This window comes from Phoca vitulina, unplaced genomic scaffold (genome assembly GCF_004348235.1).
Source record: "Phoca vitulina isolate PV1807 unplaced genomic scaffold, GSC_HSeal_1.0 scaffold23, whole genome shotgun sequence".
Taxonomy (NCBI): domain Eukaryota; kingdom Metazoa; phylum Chordata; class Mammalia; order Carnivora; family Phocidae; genus Phoca; species Phoca vitulina.
This window is the reverse complement of record NW_022589726.1, coordinates 19,250,195-19,268,326: the sequence shown is the minus strand read 5'-3', so window position 1 is coordinate 19,268,326 and position 18,132 is coordinate 19,250,195. Positions and strand designations below refer to the sequence as shown.

Sequence of the window (18,132 nt, the reverse complement as noted above, 5' to 3'; positions counted from 1 at the left end):
CCCCCCCCGCCGGTCCAGGAAGTTTTTCTAACACACCACTGCCACCAGGAGTCAGGAACTTTTCTGGGCATTCTTGAGATAGCTTGTTTTGGTTTTGTCTTGGTTTTCTGTTCCAAGATAGCCTGTGCATCCTCCATTAGGTCATTTCTCTGGAAATTGGTTAATTGAAGGACTTATCTAGTATTTTAGTGTCTTCCATGTACCAAATCCTATACCAGACGTGAGAACATAAAATTTGTATATGGTCCCTCTCCAAGCAGCTTTACCCACTTATTTTCAAATGACCCAATTTTTAGTTCTTCTCATCTTGCACAGTGGCTGTGCTTAACCATTTCTGTGTCCTCAGTGCTACAGTATCTGTACAGAGTAGGAGTGTAATAAGCCAACTGGAGTGTGAGGGAGGTCTAGACCTCCAAAGGCCAAGAGGGTTGGCATCGCCGAGTCCTGGGGCAATGCCTGGAGCCCCCATGTGCGGCACACAATTGTTTCTCTCACAGGGGAGCCGGCTGCTTTGCGGGGAGTCCCCTTGGGCTTGCTTTGCCCCCGAAAGCCCAGGGCGTGTGTCAGCCCTGAGCCCGTGCATGCTGGTGCATCTTCAGTAATTTTGCTTAGAGCATGCAAGGACCTCAAGAGGTTGTGGGTCCACACCTCCGACAGGTATCTCCATATAGCTTTTTCAACAAGATCTTCCCTCCTAGTTCTCAGGCTCTCAGTTTATGATGAGCTGGCAAAGGTAGAGTTTGGGAATGGACAGATGGTGGCAGACAAAGGATCCCACGTGCCCCTGAAGACTGGAACTTGGCTGTCTCCATACCCTGCCCTCTGCCCCCTCTCCTCCCTCCAAGAATCAAGAAGTCTAATCTTAGCTCTAGCCAGCAAGGGCTGCTGCCACATTCTGAGTGCACCAGCCTCTTCAGCCCCCGTTTTCTCCGAGCATTCATTTCCTCATCCATTCACTCATTCAACAAACATGTGAGCCCTTCTTTCCCCTCATACTTTGGGACTCTGGAGATAGGAGTCAGCCCGAATTCTGAGCCTCTGGGAGCTCGAAGCTGCAGGAGGGCCTTCCCTATCCAGGGGCTTCTCACTTCGTAGGCCTTAGTGCCCAACGCTGGGTAGGCACTTCCTGCGCCAGAGTGAGTACTAGGAGTCCCGCAGTAATGTTCTGCTGAAGGACTAGAAACACCCACAGGGCCGCACCACCCGTGGCACACCTGGATGCCCAAGCATTCCCCAGAGGGCTCCCCACATCCTGCTGCCCCCAAGAAATCCTCTGGAAACCACATGTCATCGCTTTAATACTGTGTAATACTTTCTTTTAAAATACAGTCTCTTCTGAGGTAGACAGACCACAACTGCAGAGCATCGTCAGACAGGAGATAAATACGTCCATGTACAACACGCAGCAAAATGAGGTAGAAATGGTTACAGCTGGAGGAGAGGACCCCAACCCCAGTCTGGGTAGAGGAAGAGAAGGGCCAGCTTGCCAAGTCTGCCCTTCCCCAATCCCTGCCCCTGGATTCTTTGGTATGCCCCCCCAACATTGCCAGAGCTGGACCTGCCCTTCCCCCCCCCACCCGCCCCAGTGCCCATGAGGTAGGTGCTAGTAGACTGGGGGCTGTGTCCTTGTGCAAAGTTCCCCAAGGCCAGCAGAGTAGGCAGTGGGGGCCCTGGGTCTCAGTGAGCTCCCCCTCCCCGCAGCTGCCTGCCTCTTGAAGGGAAGGCTGGCATCCCAACCCCACTTCCCCATGCCCTCCACCCCCCCATATACATCCGCACACCTGAGAGAACCTCCTCCCGCCCTGCTCCCTCCAAAGGGCCCTTCCCAGCAGTGCAGCCCACCGCTTCTGGGCACCCAAGCCCTGCAGTCAGCCAGCTCCAAGGAGAGGAGGCCCAAAAAGACCAAGGATGAAAAGGAGGGGAAAACAGAGCAGCTTTCCTGTTAGCACTCCTACCTAGGCCAGCACAGGCCCTCAGCACCTTGGCACCTGAAATGTCCCCCATGGACACCCCTCCAGCTGGGAGTGGGAGATGGTAGAGACTGTAGGAGCTATAAGGGTGAACAGGGAATGGGGTGGGGGGGCCGAGGGGGGAGAGAGAAGAGGTAGGGTGAGGGTTTGCACCCTACTTTGGAGCAAAGGTCAGAGTTGTGAAATGGGCTCCCTGAGGGGGAGGGAGACAAACTGAAGCCCCATCAAAGGAAAGTTGCTGGGAAAGAGAGGAATATTGTTCTCACAAGGAAGGGCCCCCAAGCTTGGCTTCTGGTAGAAAGTTTGGGTGGGACTGAAAATAACCCCCCACGTCTGGGAAAAACAGTCTGCCCATCTCCTTCACCCTCTCGCAGCCCCTGGATCTCCCAACCCAGGACCCTGGGATGATGGGAGGCACACTTGCCCACAGAACGTTCTTCTGTAACGGATGCTCACTCCTCCTTGGAGCCTCCCAACACCCAGGGAAGCTGAGTCTGTAGTCAATTTTGTGCCCAACCAGACTTGTGGCCACACTGTCTTCTCTCCCGAGGGAATCCTCTTAACAGAAGTTATAGAAGACCTCCACCTATGAAGGGCCAGGTGAGATGACCTCTCTGGGGACTTTCTGCCCAGGTCACCTTCCCATCTGGGCCCTCTCTCTCTGGATCTGGGGTTAGGAAAGGGGGCAAGGGGCATCCCTCTGGATAATGCTAAACAGAAAACACTAAGCTGGAGGGTGGGGCTCAGGGGGAGAGCAGCAGGACCTACCTCTTCTCAAATCCCACAACCCACTCCCCCACACCCCTGCCTACAACCTTGGACCTGGGGAGGAAGCCCTAGAAATACATTCCGCTTCTGTCCCAGGAAGAGCAGGGGTTTCAGTGTGGCTCTGGGTCTTCCTCTCTCCTTCCCCGCAAGTTTCACTTTCTGAGTCTCCTGGGAGAATTTGGGGGGGGGCAGGGTACACACAGGAGAGCAGCCAAAGTCTAACATTCTTTCTGAGGTCAGTTTCTTCCTGAGTTGTCAAAATAAAACGAAAAACAGCAAATTCTACTCATCTTACAAAAATAAGAGGCCTAAAATATTAAACAAGCTACATTTCTGGGATTTCCCCCTCAAAAACAAACAAACAAACAAAAACCCTTCTTTGGGTGTTTTTTTTTTCTTTTTTTCTTTTTTTTTTTTTTTTCCTTCCCCCCCCCCCCCCCCCAAGACCCAAGGATACAGCTGGGTGAGGGATAATGGGGTGGGAGGGAACTCCCTACCCCTCCTCCTCAGCCCCTGGACTTTCAGATCTCCTGCAAAGGTACACTGCATTCTTTTGAATGAGAGGGACCAAGAGAAACAGAGGGGCTGGAAAGCGAGGAAGGGAGACAGAAGCACAGAGGGTGATAGATGGAGAGATAGGGGAGGGAAGGGCAAAAGAGAAACAGGGCCAACATAGGAGAAAGTCAGTGACAAAACCACGGAGAGAGAAAACTACGCGAATGCAGAGAAAGAGGGGGGAGGAGAGAGCCATTCAGGGAGCGAGGAGACAAAAGGATTGTGGCGAGGGCGCAGGAGTTCCTTAGGCCCCGGGTGCCAGCCCATCCCGGGTCTGCCCGTCGGCCGGGCGGAGATGGCGAGCTTCCCGTCCACAATAAATAGGAAAAACCTGAGTACACAGCGCATATGGCATCTATCTGCCTAGCAGAAGCATTTTCCTTCCCACGGAAAAAAAAAAAAAAATTCACCGGCAGCCCCTCCCCTCCCCCAGCCCACATTCATCACTCCGGCACCCTCCCAGCCCGGTTTGGTTAAAGACAACCCTCCCGACCGGAGGGGCGGGGGGAGCGGGGCGGCTTGCTCCCGCGGCCTCCCGGCGCGCCGTCAGTGTCCGGAGCCGTACATTTTGTCCCATTCCACGTACGAGTCCAGGTCCTTGGGGGAGGCCCTAGGGCCCACCTTGGCGAGCGCTGCCTCCAAGTCCTTGTAGGAGAGAGGCCGCTGCAGCCCCGGGAGGCCCGCCCCGGCCGCTGCCTGCTGGCACAGCTGCCCCAGCTCGCCCCCGGAGAAGCCCTGGGTGCCCTGCACCAGGGCCGCGAGCTCCCGCTCGTTCAGCGCGCAGCCCTGCTGGGCCAGCGCCCGCTGCAGGATCTGCCCGCGGGCAGGGCCGTCGGGCAACGCCACGTAGAAGCGGAGAGCGAAGCGCCGGCGGGTAGCCTCGTCCAGAGCCGCGGGCCGCGAGGTGGTGCCCACGACCAGCACGCCGTCGGCCCCCGCGCCGCAGCCGCTATCCAGGCAAGCCAGGAGCGGCGCCTGCAGCGCGCCCGCCGCAGCGACGCCGTCGTCTCGAGCCGGGAGCAGCGCGTCCAGCTCGCTGATGAGGAGCACGGAGGGCGGGCGGCAGCGCGCAGCCGCGAAGGCGGCCTGGAGGAGGCGCGCGCCCTCGGCGGCGCCCGGCGCGGCCAGCGTCGCTCCGCGCAGGCGCAGCAGCGTGGCGCCCAGCTGCGTGGCCAGGCAGCGGCCCAGCAGCGCTTTGCCAGCGCCCCGCGGTCCGAAGAGCAGCACGGTCCGCGGCGGGCGCGGGCTGCCGGGGTAGGCGGGCGGCCTGAGCAGGGGCCACACCAGCTCCTCCTCCAGCGCCGCCTTGAGCGCGCCCTGACCTGCCACGTCTGCCCACTGCACCGGGGGCCCGCAGTCTAGCATCTTGCTCGTCACCAGCTCCAGGGCCCCCGGGTCCACGCCTTTGGGGGGCTCTCCCGACGGCACCGCGAAGCCCCCGCGGGGAGCCGGCGCCGGGGCGCGCTCCGGGAACTTTTCAAAGGGCTCGAGTTGCGGGCCGTAGACCGGGGAGCCCAAGACCTTGAGGGGCACGCCGCCACCGTACTTGCCCGACGCCTCCTCCGTGGCTCCCGGCGGCTTCGGCCGGAACCCGTTGCCCCGACACTCGCCGTTGTCCGTTGCGGGGTAGGAGGCGCCGTCGGCCGCCGGGGCCTTGGCGGGCTCGTAGACGTACTTGCGGTAGCGGCCCTCCGCGCCTTCGTCGGCGGCCTTGCGCTTCAGCGACACCCCGGCCTCGGCCGCCTGGAAGCTGTAGGAGGTGGGCGCCGGCCGGGGCGGAGCGGGCGCCGGCAGGGGCGTGGGCGCCGCCAGGCCCGAGGTCAGGTAGGGGGCCGGGGGCGGGGCCGGGGGCGGCGGGAGAGCCCCGTAGCCGGGCTGCGCGGCGTAGCCCCCCGCGGGGTAGTTGTACAGCGGCCCCGAGGGGCCGTAGCCCGGCGGAGGCGGGGGCTGCAGGAGGGCGGCCGGGGGCGGCGGGGGCAGCGCGGTGCCGGTCTGCGCGCAGTAGCCGGGGGCCAGGTACCCCCCGCCGTAGCCCGCCCCGTACTCGGGCGCCGCCGACGGGCCTCCGCACGCATTGCCGGCGTAGAGGGGTTCAGGCAGGTTCCCGCCTAAAACCGGGGAGCCCCCGAGGCCCCCGGAGCCGCCCCCACTGCCCGACTTGGTTCCCGGGAGGCCCTCGTGGAGTGAGGCCAAGGGGTAGGGTGGCTCCGGCCCTGGCCAGGGCTCGGGATCCCCCTTGGCGCCGTTGAGGAAGGCGGCGTCGCCATAGCCGCCCAGCGCGGGGCGCTCGTAGGGAGAGTCCAGGACCCCTGAGTACTTCTCTGCGTAGCGCTTGAGGAGGTTGGAGGCTGTGAGGGCAGAGATGTCGTCGTGTGCCCAAGCATAGTGGCAGCGCTGGCGACCCCCAGGGGGCAGCTCCAACTTGTGGGCCGGCGACGGGGTAGTGGAGGAGACGTCCAGGTGCTGCTCTGGCCACTGGTTGAGGGACTGGGCGTGTTCCGGTGTCCAGTGCATCTTCGACAGAACTGCAGGCGAGAGGGAGAGAGGCGGCTAGAGCGGTCCTGCAGGGCCTCTGAGGGGCCGCCGGCCACAGGCCAGCCCGCTTTCCACCACCCCACACCCCCGTGCCACCGTCCGGGGCCTCCCTTCGGCAGGCACCACATTCACAGTACTTGCCTTGGCGGGCACGGCCCAGGATCAAAGCTATCTGAAAACGCTTTCCTCAGAGAGGTCTGGAAACGATACGTTTGACCCTGACTTCACCTTAGAGGCAATATGATGATGATTTTGTCCCAGCCACACGAGCCCTGCCCTCTACAACGCCTGGTCCTTACTTTCAAACCTAATGTGGCTAAGGGTCAGGCGATGAGTGAGACGCCCGGCCCCTGGAACTAGGCAAACCCAGGTGGGGCTCGTTCAGTAAGGCGTGTTTGCCGCACACCCACCATGTGCTAGGCTTACAGAGACACTAGGTTTGTATGAAGATGGATGGCCCCGCAGTTTGATAGTCCTACCTGTGCTGTTCACCCCAGCCCTCCCTGAGACTCCAGGGCCCCCTTTGGGCCTGAAGTCAGAGACTCCAGTGTGTGGGAGCAGTGCCCTGTGGTCCCTGGGAAAGCCCAGGGACTGACCCAGAAGCATTCACTTCCTTTCCACTTAGTTTCTTTCAGTCTCTGCCTGAGGCAGTCAGAGCACCTGGGTTCCAGAACCCCCCTGCACATGCTGGCTGTGTGCCCAGGCAGGGGCCGCCATCTGCCTCGTGCCCCGGATGCTTTCCACCACGATACAGAACCGTTATTCAGAAGAGGCAAATCCTATTCCAGAGAAGATGGGGGAAAGTTAGGACACGTCACAGACAGCCATGCCAGAAACGTGGCAGAAACGTTCCACAGAAGTTTCTTACACTGGCCTTGAGCACCAGCCAAGGCATGAGCCAAACACTGGTAAAAAGGGATTCAGGGCCTGGGGAAAAACACTTTACAGGCACATGGCTCCAATGGGTTGGCCTGTTCTGAGGATTAAATCTCAAAGACTAAATGGGCCCGTGGCATGCCAGAGGCGGTTTTTGCTAATGACTATTTCTCAAACCTAAGCTTTTGATAAGATATGTTAAACGGACAGATTCAATATTCTTTGTTCAAATTTTTATTGGGCAAATAGCGTTGTGCAAGGCAAGGGGGCAGGTTGAAAGGCAATACGATGGTTTAGACAGGTGAAAAGGACAGGCAGACAACATCCTTTGTGAGGTGGGAAAATAGAAGCAAGTGCCAGGGGCTCTGGAGCTCAGGGAAATGTGCCCTGCCTGGTTGAGAAGACCTCAGCAGGGAGGTGGTGTCTTTACTGGACCTTGAAAGGTGAGGGGCCAAGTCCGCCGGGCAGGCTAGAGGGTTCCAGCACAATGCATTCTGAAAGCCAGGGCCGTGCTAGCTCACACGCCCTATTCCTTCCTCAAGACCCTTTACTGCCACCTTCTGGAAAACTGTTATAATAAATCTACAAACCTCCCGTGTCCATGGGGTGAATCATGCCCCTTTAGAAGGGCTCATGTTCAGTGTGCAGCCCGCATAACTGTACACTGCAAGCCTGGCGGGAGTGCTAAGAAGCGCTGCGTCACCAGAGCCTTGGAAGTGGGTGTGTATGGGGGGTAGAAGAGGCTGCAGATCAAGTGGCTTCTGGGGTTCTCCACAGTTGTCCTTACTTGCAGCGGCTTGTTGACAACACCACCTCTGTTGGTCTCACTACTGCCTATGGCTGTGCCCTGCTGTCAATGGGAGGGGACACTCTTTGAAAATAAAACTATATTCTCATCCCCACTGCCCTAAGGAAGGCGTGAGCCATAGATACTAAAGCTAAAAAGGGAAGTAGAGTTCTTTGAGGTTGTTTGGCCTCCGTCTGAGAGGTCACCCTGGCCACCAATGGCAAGAGGTTCAGAGCAGAGACGACAGACCTGAGAGGGAGGTCTGCAGAGGGCAGGGACGCCGCTCTCCAGCTCCTGCTGAGGAGGGGTCCCCCCAGAACAGAGGCATTACCTAGTATCAGAGGGGGTGATTCCCCGGGACGTCAGAAATCACAAGTGGTTCTGGTTTGCAGGGTTATATGAGGTAACATCAGAGTTCTACAAATGCGGGTGCCTGGCTGGCTCAGTCGGTTAAGCATGTGATCTTGATTTCAGCTCAGGTCTTGATCTCAGGGTCCTGAGATCAGGCCCCACATTGCGCTCTATGCTCAGTGGCGAGTCTGCTTGAGATTCTCTCTCCCTCTCCCCCAACCCCATGCTCATTCTCTCTCTCAAAGAAATCTTAAAAAAAAAAAAAAATTCTCCAAATGCAAATACTCTGTTGTGACATGGACCCCAAAACTGTTTTGTTTTTTCTATTTACTATGATCTGTGCTTTGGCTCCTTAATATGGAGAAAAGAGATTTGACCTTAATCACACATCCCCCTAGCATGCTGGGGAAAAAAGCGTGACCCCGTCCCAGAGGACACAGACACAGTAAAGAAAGCTCTGGATCTGGACTTAGCCACACACACTTCCTTCACCCCCTGCCAGACCCTCTGCTCCCCCTCGTCTCTGTCACGTGGTATCCTCCCTGCCCCTCTCACTCAGCTCCTGCCGTGGCCTCAGCCCTCTCCACTCAAGTCCCCACCCTCAAGACCAAATACTCAGGCCTGGTCATCACTGAACCGCTCCATCTCAGCAATTGTGCACTCAGGGAACCCACCCCCAGCTCTCCAAACCTGCCGCCCAACTTCATGCCCACTCTCCTCCCAGATTCGCCCCTTCCAGGCGCCTCCCAGCCCCTCCCTCAAAGGGCCCTGTCCATGGCCGCTCATGCTGCCCAGATACTGGCCCTTCCATTCCAGGTAATTCACTGCCCATTTTAGCCAGGGGCACAGCTCCCTCACTTCTGGCCTTCCGTTTTCACCTTCATCTACATCCACTTTGCAGCCCAGTATACCTGGAGGGGCCATCCACCCCAGCCCTTGACCCCAGTCCAGCCCAGGCTGGGACCTTGCTCCATCCATTAACTACTCCACCTCTCTACTGTGCCCCGTTTCCATCCCCACAGCAAGCTCAATTCTTTCCCACCTCCAGAAAGACCTCCTGGATCCTATGTCCCCCACTAGCTTCCAGCCCATCTCTCTGCCCTTTCTCCTTCACCCTATGGCCTCTGCTAGAGGTCCTTTAGACCACTCACTGGGGCGCGGGGGACCAGGTCAGCAAGTTCTGCTGAACTTAGTCACATAGACTGCATCTGGAGACTTCCTCTCACCTCTTCCAAGGGAAAGAACAAAGGTCTGGCCACAGCCAAGCTGCCCAAGGAGCAGGCTCAAGCAACCAACCCAAGGGAAAGGAGAGGAGGACAGCAGTTTGCAGGAGAGGGCAGGAGGGGAGGTTGCCTGACCCGCACATAGGCTGAGAATGCTGGCCTACCTGAGCCTGAGGACACCCCCACACGCATGCCCCTACCGCTGGGAACAGCACGATGTGCACAGCTGCAGGCCCCGTGCGTATGTGTGTGCGTGTGCATGAACATAGACACACTCTGTCTCGAGCTTGCGGTGCAGCCTCAGTTGGATGCCTCCTGACACACCCATGGCCTTGCCTTCTTCCCCTTCCAGACTCAGGGGGTTGGGGGGAAGCCGGGGGGTAGACCCTGCTGTCCCCCTGCCCCCACCCCCAGGCCAGTTACAGCCCTCCTGATCTCACATGGAGACCCTGGGCCTGCCTGTGGCCCAGCCCACAAGCTCCTGCCATTCAGCCTCCTGCATCTGGAGGGGTCTCCTTCCCACTACATAGGCCATACTCCAGTGCCCCGCATCAGCTGAGATGGCAGTAAGGCCAGGCCCCAGGGATTTGTGTTAGGTGTGGGCTTTGAATCAGCAAGACCTGCGTTTGAATCCAGGCTCAAGACACTTACTCTGTGACCCTGAGCAGATTACCTGGCCTCACTAAACCTTAATTTCTCCATCTGTGAAAGTGCATAACCTATGCCTTGTAGAGTGGCCACAAAGATTTAAAAAGGTAATGTGTGTAAAATATGGAGTCCTGTGTGGGGTACAAAATATGATACATGGTACAATTAAGAACCCAAGCAAGGGCGCCTGGGTGGCTCAGTTGATTAAGCGACTGCCTTCGGCTCAGGTCATGATCCTGGAGTCCCTGGATCGAGTCCCGCACCGGGCTCCCTGCTCAGCGAGGAGCCTGCTTCTCCCTCTGACCCTCCCCCCTCTCATGTACTCTCTCTCTCTCTCATTCTCGCTCTCTCAAATAAATAAATAAATCTTTAAAAAAAAAAAACAGAACCCAAGCAGTGGCCCCACCATGCTGAGTGACTCCGAGTAACTCCCCTTGGGGTTGGGGGAACTTGGAAAATGTTCTGAGGGAGGTTCCTTTCAGCTCTGATAGGACAGATTGCCCCTCATGCCATTTCCCCAGCACCCCAGCACGAGGGGCAGAGCCAGACCCTTTTCTGTGCCTTCCGTGCATTATCTTATGTAGCCTTCACAATGGCTCTGTGAGATAACTATTGTTACCATCTCCATTTTACAGATGAGGAGACTGAGGTACAGGGAGAGGAGATTAATACATCCCAAGGTCACACAGCTGTCACACGGTGGAGCAGGATTCAGACCCCAGTAGTATGACCACAGAGCCCAGGCCCTTACTCTTGCCCACACTGCCTCCCTGGTCTAGCCCTTGGTTCTCACAGCCAGAGAAGAACCCGAAGCCTTGACAGCCTTTATCAATGCTCATTTCCTTGGTCCTATGGAAACACGTTTCTGTATTTGCCTGGGAACGCGGCTGTGCCTCGGGTGCTGGGTATCTACCCTTCAGATCTGCAGTTGAAAGCACCTACCCCCTGGGGGATCCCAAGCTTTGCTCCCCAAGCAGGAGAATTTGTGGCTTCATTGCAAAACAGCCCAGGAGAAGCTGTCCCTTACAAGCACTCACTGCCCGAGGCTGGGCAGACAGGTCTTTACTTGAGTCTGCGACCTTCCCTGGGGCTGGCTGGGGCCCTGGAGAAAAAGCAACTCTCTGCAGCTGCACTGTTCGGGAAGCAAGGTCAGGCTCCTGATGCCACTCTTTCTTGGCAGACCCGTGAAGGCCAAGGGCCCTCCCACACGTACGAGGCTGGAACTCCACTTGACTCCACGCACAGGGTGCAGCCTTCGAACTCCCCGGTGACAAACAGTAATGGCAAGAATTACTGGATGGAAGGGTAAGTAAAGAATCCCTTAAACAACAACCCCGCCCATGTTTCTAGGAAGTCTTCCAGGATGGATGAGAGACGTGATCTGTCTTCACAAATGGCCAAAACACTCCATACACCAGTTTCAGTCCTTGCGGGCCATGCCCAGGAAACTGTGCATTGGGCCTGACACAGGCTGGGATAGTGTGATTTATAAGAAACATATTTAGTCTTTGTCCACTGTTCCTGGCTCACAGCTCCCAAAACCCTTGAAATGTCCTAAGCATAAGAGCAATGGGGGCACCTTTCCCTATGGTCTCTTGTCCTCAGTCCCTGAAATTGCTTTGGAGCCATGAAGGTGAAGTGGGTGGGTTATTCACAACAAGCCCCTTTCCACTGCACCTGAGCTTATGGTAATGAGGTGATTTTTGGAAAAGCCCCTAGGTAATCTAAGGATGGAGGCTGGTTGCCAGAGGAACCAGCCTTGATTAAAGGGTTGGAACTTTGGGTCACACCCCACACCCCCCATCCACCCAAGGGAGAGGGGTAGTAGAGGTTGAGCTCAATCGCCAATACCCAGTGACTTAATCAATCGTGGTTATGTAATGAAGCCTCCACAAAACCCCAGAAGGATAGGGTTTGGAGAGCTCTGGGGTTGGTGAACACGTGGACATGCTGGAAGGGCCTGTCCTTCCCACACCTTGCCGCGTGCATCTCTTCCATCTGGCCATTCCCGAGTTACATCCTTTTATTTATTTTTTTAATATTTATTTATTTATTTATTTATTTGACAGAGAGAGAGACACAGCCAGAGAGGGAACACAAGCAGGGAGAGTGGGGGAGGGAGAAGCAGGCTTCCCAAGGAGCAGGGAGCCCGATGTGGGGCTCAATCCCAGGACCCTGGGACCACGACCCGAGCTGAAGGCAGGTGTCTAACGACTGTGCCACCCAGGCACCCCCCGAGTTACATCCTTTTAGAACAACCCGGTGATCTAGTAAATAAATTGGTTCCTTGAGTTCTGTGAGCCCCTCTAGCAAATTAATCAAACCCAAGGATGGGGTCATGGGATTTTAGCCATCGGTCAGAAGCACAGGCAACAGCCTGGACGGTCAATCGGCATGTGAAGTGGGGCAGTTTTGTGGGACTGAGCCCTTACGCTGTGGGATCAGATGCTACCTGCTGGCAGATACTGAGTTCAGTTGGTAGGACCCCCAGCTGATGGGACAGAGCTGGTTGACCTGTGAAAACCCCCACACGTGCTGTCAGAAGTGGGGCACGTGGTCACAGAGCGTGAGGATGAAGGAGAGACAGGCCTGTAGGCACTCCTTCTCCACCCCTGCCCCCGTGTCCCAGCGCCGCAGACCCCCTGGGCGGTCACAGTGACTGTAGGCAAGACGCCTAGCCTCTCTAAGCCTCACGTTCTTCAGGTGTCAAAGGACAGTGGATTCAGGCGGTGGACAGCCACCTTTCTCTCTCTAGGAGCCCTTTCCAGTTTTATACAAGATGCGGTGGGAGGGGACCCTAAGCACGCAGCGCCAGCGCCCGCCTCCAGCTCCCTCAGGAGGTCCCGAACACCCCTTGGGGATCTTACAGCAATTCTCTGATTCCGAATACCGTTGCCCACGGACAGGGCTGGGGGCAGCACAGGGGAGGAGGGGCAGCTGCGTGGCGGCTCCAGACCTGAGTGGAGAAGGGGCAAGGCCGCCCTCCTGGGCAAGCTCCTCGGGGCTCCATTATCTCAGCCTGGGACAAAGGGGCCGCAGTGGAGAATCCCATTGTCGGGCAGCCTATGGAAATCTCATTAATCTATTCACCACGGCTCCCACAGGCCTTTTGTCCCAGGCTTTTTGTCTACTGCTCACAACTGGTGCCCTGGGGGTCTCTGGCCGCCTGGCAGAGCTTGAACTGAGCTGCCCGCCCCCCATCCACTCACTGGGCCCTGCCCCCTCATGCCAACCCCCAGTTACGGCAGGAGGAGAGGAGAGGGAGGGGTGATGAGAGGAGCTGAGGACTGGTCACCTGCCACAGCCTTGCACCTGCCACACAGGAACTTCCGGCCTAGCCTAGGCCAGAGAGCAGCCCCCAACACAGCTGGACCCCCAGAACCCCGCCTGGGGGACTCCCCTGGGGCCTGGCACAGAGCCTAGCACGGGCAGGGCCTAGTAAATGTTCAGGGGATGAGCCAGAGGAGGCCAGAGGGGCGGCTGCACGACTTCCTGCGGCGAGGTGCCGTTCTCTGCAGGTCTTATTGCCAAGCAGCCAGCAGACCGTCTCAGGACACCCGTGTGCCCACCTGCGGTTAGAGATGTGCAGCTGGATCAGATTGCTACCCATCCTCAGGGACTCTATCCTCTAGCAGGAGAGAGAAGGTACAAGCAGTCATGACCAAAAGGGAGGGAGGGAAGGAGGAAAAGAGAAAAGAAAAGAATGAATTCTGGCAGTTCAGAGACGGGTGAGGCTATGTTTGGGCGGGGGGATCAGGGCAGCACCTAAAATGCATGTCTGAGGTTGGAGGGCCCGGGGACTGGAGGCCAGTGAGGAGGACCCAAGCTGAGCAGGGAGCACCGGCACATCCGGCTCAGCCCTCCTCACTGCCCACGAGCCCCCACCTAAGTAGACAGTATTTCCAGACCACAACACCAAGTCCCAGGGAGGAGATGCAAGGTCCCAAGGGGCCTCCTCCCTCTGGCGGGTGTTTTTCCGGCCTCCACAGGCCGTGGTGAGGCAAGGACGTCAAGTAGGGAGCAGGGAACAACTCTTAAGATCCGAACTCTCCCTCCCTGTCGCCAGACTCAATCTTGCACTGGAGAATGGTAAAGAACTTGTAGCTGGCAAGGGCCGGGGGAGGGCCAAGGAAAGGTGAAGACTGAGAGCAGCTGGGTGGCTCAGTCAGTTGAGCGTCCGACTCTTGATTTGGGCTCAGGTCTTGATCTCAGGGTTGTGAGTTCAAGCCCTGCGTTGGCCCCACACTGCGCGTAGAGCCTACTTAAAAAAAAGAAGGAAAGGAAAGGGGAGGGGAGGAGAGGAAGGTGAGGACTGGAGCATGCCATGAGCTGGAGGAGTGGCAATGGTCAGGACAGGGACATTACTGTTGGGGTGACTCCCTTCGTGTTGCTTGTCCTCTGTTTACTATCTGTGAACATCACAGGCTTCTCTGATCCCTCCGACCCTTAGTGCAAGCCAGATTTCCTCTCCATGCACAGGGCCTAAAGAATGAGCTCTGCTCCTTCGAGCCTCCAGATGGTTGCTCACACAGGTGCACCCATCAGAAATGCTCTCCCTCTGCCAACCAATCCTCTCCCATCCTTCAGGGCCACGCAGGGCCTGCCTCTTCCATGCTGCCTCCATGGCCACTCCAGCCCTAAGGACCCTTTGCCTTCTTGGGCGAACTGGACGAGGAGTGGACGAGGCCCGTCTTGGCAGCAAGAACAGAGGACGTTCCTTCTCCCGTGTGCTGATTCCATCCCCTTTCAAAGCTCAAGGCCAGTGTTCCCTCCATTCTCCCCTCTTCTGCATGGTCCGTTCCCCTGCTAGTGATCCTTCTCATCACACAAATATGTTGTTATTTCTCCCATTCTAGAGGGGAAAAAAGCTCATAATAATCTCTTGCTCCCCCTCCAGCTACATCCCACTGCTCTCTGCTTCCTTTTTGCCCAAACAAAACCGAAACAGGTGAAAAGTTGCCTGTACTCCTATTGCTGGTTCCTCCCCTTCGGTTCTCTCTTGCACACCCTACAACCAGGCTCTCACACCTTGTTAAACCGGTGGTCAGCCCTCAGCTCGGCAACACAGCCTCAGCCGATCCTTCCTGAAACTTCTTTACTGGGCTGCCCACCCCCCTCTCCTCCTCAGCTCCTTTCACTGCCCTCCTTTCACCGATGACCGCCCCCCACCCCCACCCTGCCGACTTGGGAGAGCCCTCTGTTCTCAGAGCCTTCTCTCCACATTAATTCCATCCAGTCTCGTGCCCTTGACTGGTGTCGGTAACATTGAGGATTCCTGAGCATGATTCTCCAGCCTAGATGTCTCCCCTGCACTCCCCACTGGCACATGCAACCTTCTTCCTGACACCTCCACCGGAATATTTAATTGGTATAATGACATGTCCCAAAATCAAACCTCTGACTTCCTCACTCCACCCTGAACTACCCCTGCCTGTCTTCCCCATCTCAGGAAATGGCAGCTTCATCCTTCCTCATTGCTCAGGCCAGAAACTCTTGGCCTGACCTCAGACCTCAGACCAGCAAATCAGTCTGGCCCTGGCTTCAAAATCTATCCAGAATGCAACCATCTCTCACCTGGATGCCTACAGCAGCCTCCTGTCCCACCAGCCGTTTCTACCCTTGCCTCCCACTCTCTGTTCTCAGAATAAAAGCCAATGTCCCAGGAGCCTGGCTGGCTCAGTCAGTAGAGCACGTGACTCTTGATCTCGGGGTGGTGCATTCGAGCCCCACGTTGGGTGTAGAGATGACTTAAATAAATAAATACATTTTTTTAAAAAAAGCCAGCTTCCTCACAGTGGCCCACCAGGTCCTAATGATCTGCTTCCCCTTGGCTCTCCTGCCATTCTACAGTCTATGAAACACTTACTCTGCCTGCCGTTCTCCCCTGGCCTGTCCCCCTCCGGCCACACTCCTACTCTAGCACACCAGGCCGGCACCCACCCTGTGCCTGCCACACTTCCCCCACCGGTACACACTCACACCCTCAGGGCTCTGTTCACTTGTCACTTCATCCCACACTGGCCCCTCCACTTGTAGCTCTTTGTAGCCCTCATAATCTGCCGTACTGGTTGCTTTAGTGTCTAGTACCCACTAGAAAGTTCCATGAGGTCTGGGAAACAAAGGTTTAAAAGTTGCCTGTACTGCTGTTTCTGTTTCCTCCTCTTCCATCCTCTGGTTTTGTTCACTGGCCTATCTCAAGCACCTAGGACAGTGCCTGGCACACAGTAAGTTTTTGATAGACCGTAGAACAGATGGATGGATGTTTGGGCCGGCAGAGGAGCCAAGAGGCTGGAAACTGCCTCTGTGTCCAAATAAAAAAAGGGTGACTAAATTTGAGCCAACACGAGAGGGTGAGGGTGGCAAGAAGCTGAGCCAGGAAGTTCTCTCCGGAGTGGATGGGGAAGGGTGTCTGGAAGGGCAGTTCGTGTCTATGAACACCAGCAGAAACTGTCTAGCCCTGGTCTGGCTGGACTTGAAGGGCACCCAGCCCACCCCCTAGGAACCACCACCTGGCCTTTTTTTTTTAATCTCCCTTCTTCTCTCTTCCCCTTGTTAGGCCTCTGGGAGAAGACAAAAGGGGCGCTGGAATTCCCATCAAAGGCCACCGGACACATGGTAAAGAGATTAGGACCCTTGGGATCCTGCTTCCTCGAAGTAGTGAGGCCTCCCTGCCGGTCTGGCTCCTCTCTGGGATGGGAGGTGTGTGGGGGGGTGTGCTCTGGCCCTGGACTCCTCATATGTCAAATTGCAAACCGGAGGAGGGCCGGCCGGGGCGGGGGGGGGGGGGGGGGGGGGGGCTGGCCAAGCAGCCCCCATCTGGGCTCTGTGTGTGTGTGTGTGTGTGTGTGTGTGTGTATGCAAGCGCGCTCTGGGGGGGAGGGGAGAGTGCAGAAATCCCTGCCTGTGTCCGCGGTCAGGGCCACAGACAAGCTGTGACCATCTGTTGTCTTCTGGAGAGGCCAGTCCAGGGGCCCAGCACCCTTGAGGATAACCCATCCCTTTCTCCCAGCCTTCTCGTGTTTGCAGAGAACTTCCACGGGCTGCCATTTGGTTTCACCCTCACATCTTCCCTGCCAGACAAGCATATTCTCCCCATTTTACAGAAGACGAAATGGAGGCTCAGAGAGGGGGAGTGATTCTCTCAAGGTCATAACAGCTAGTAAGAGGGGAAGCTGGGACTCTACAGCCCATTCTGACAACCCCTCCCTACCCCAGCCTTGGCCAAGGTGCCTGGGCACCAAACACGGGGCTCTCAGGCATAGCCTTTCCATCCATCCCTGGCTCATTGCTTAGTGCCAGCTCAAGACTGCCCCACAGCCCCCTCTTCCAGGAAGCCTTCTAGGACTGACACCCCCAAGGAAGTTCTGAAGATGCCTCAAATTATAGAGCTCTGTACAGCCACTCCTTTCCCACCCTGGGCTGTTGATCTGTCCGATGGGCTGTTGATCTGTCCGGTGGTCTGTTGGTTTGGCACCCTCGTGTCCCAGGACCTCTTAAGGGCAGTGCAGCCCTGCCCGGGAGCAGATGATTCCCTAACCACTCGGGGTCCACCCTGGGGCTGTGGTGGCCTGGCAGGCTGGTGAGAGAGCCTGTCATGCTGGAAGGAGCCCTGCCCGAGGTTCACGTAGCCGGGAAGGGATCTGCACCCAAGAGCTTGGCTTCAGCACCTGAACAGAGCCTGGAGCCCAGTGCTGCCCACATCACAGCCGCTAGCCACAGGTGGCTATTCGAATTCAAGTTCATTAAAATGCATGAATGACTTTTAAATGTAAATCATTTATTATTATTTCTCGATTATTAAAAATAAAAAGGTATTAGGAAAGTTAAAGTTCAGTTTCTCCAGAGCACTTGCCACCCTCCAAGTGCTCCGCAGTCAGGGGGGGTGGTGGCTGCGATATGGGACAGTGCAGACATCATCGCAGAAAGTTCTCGTGGACGGCACTGCTCTAACCCCAGCCAGGGCTCCATTCTGCAGGGGTGCATCCCACTACAGCTAGAGCCTCCGAAGCTTTCTCTTGAACTTGAACGGAGCCTCCCTTCCTAGGGGTCTCCAGGTAAACTTCGCTGGGACTCAGACTCCTTTCCTTAGGATTCCTAGGAACTTTTCTAGCTACGCACGGCTCCAGCTTCTCCAGGGGCCAGGGAGGGAGGGGGGACTAGCTGGACCACCCCCTCCCCACCAGCCCAGCCTGTCCGGCCCGCTGCCCTCAACCTCAGGGGGGCAGGCTGAAAGGGAGAGGACGGTAGGACAGGACAGTTTGTCATCTGGCCCTTCGGGCTGCGCTTCCTCCCCGCCCCCCATCCCCCCCCTTCAGCTGCTCAACACCCCTCCCCCTCGCCAACCATCCTCATCCTCATCAAATCCCAAGGACAGATGGGGGCCGGCTGCAGAAACGTGACCACAGTGAAAGCACTCTCA

The 18,132-nt window shown here is 57.0% G+C and overlaps 1 protein-coding gene and 1 long non-coding RNA gene across 2 annotated transcripts; one reads left to right on the top strand and one right to left on the bottom strand.

Annotated features, from left to right (window-relative positions):
* Positions 1-3,203: 3,203 nt before the first annotated feature.
* FIGNL2 (fidgetin like 2) lies at positions 3,204-5,928 on the bottom strand. The gene has a single exon (XM_032421041.1). It carries the CDS (start codon positions 5,805-5,807, stop codon positions 3,840-3,842), a length of 1,968 nt encoding a protein of 655 aa, XP_032276932.1. The 5' UTR covers positions 5,808-5,928; the 3' UTR covers positions 3,204-3,839.
* Positions 5,929-10,745: 4,817 nt separating this feature from the next.
* On the top strand, positions 10,746-17,517 carry LOC116642551. Its single transcript, XR_004301351.1, has 3 exons — positions 10,746-11,018; positions 16,270-16,328; positions 16,723-17,517. It is a non-coding gene; the product is annotated as an uncharacterized LOC116642551 (long non-coding RNA).
* Positions 17,518-18,132: the final 615 nt, after the last annotated feature.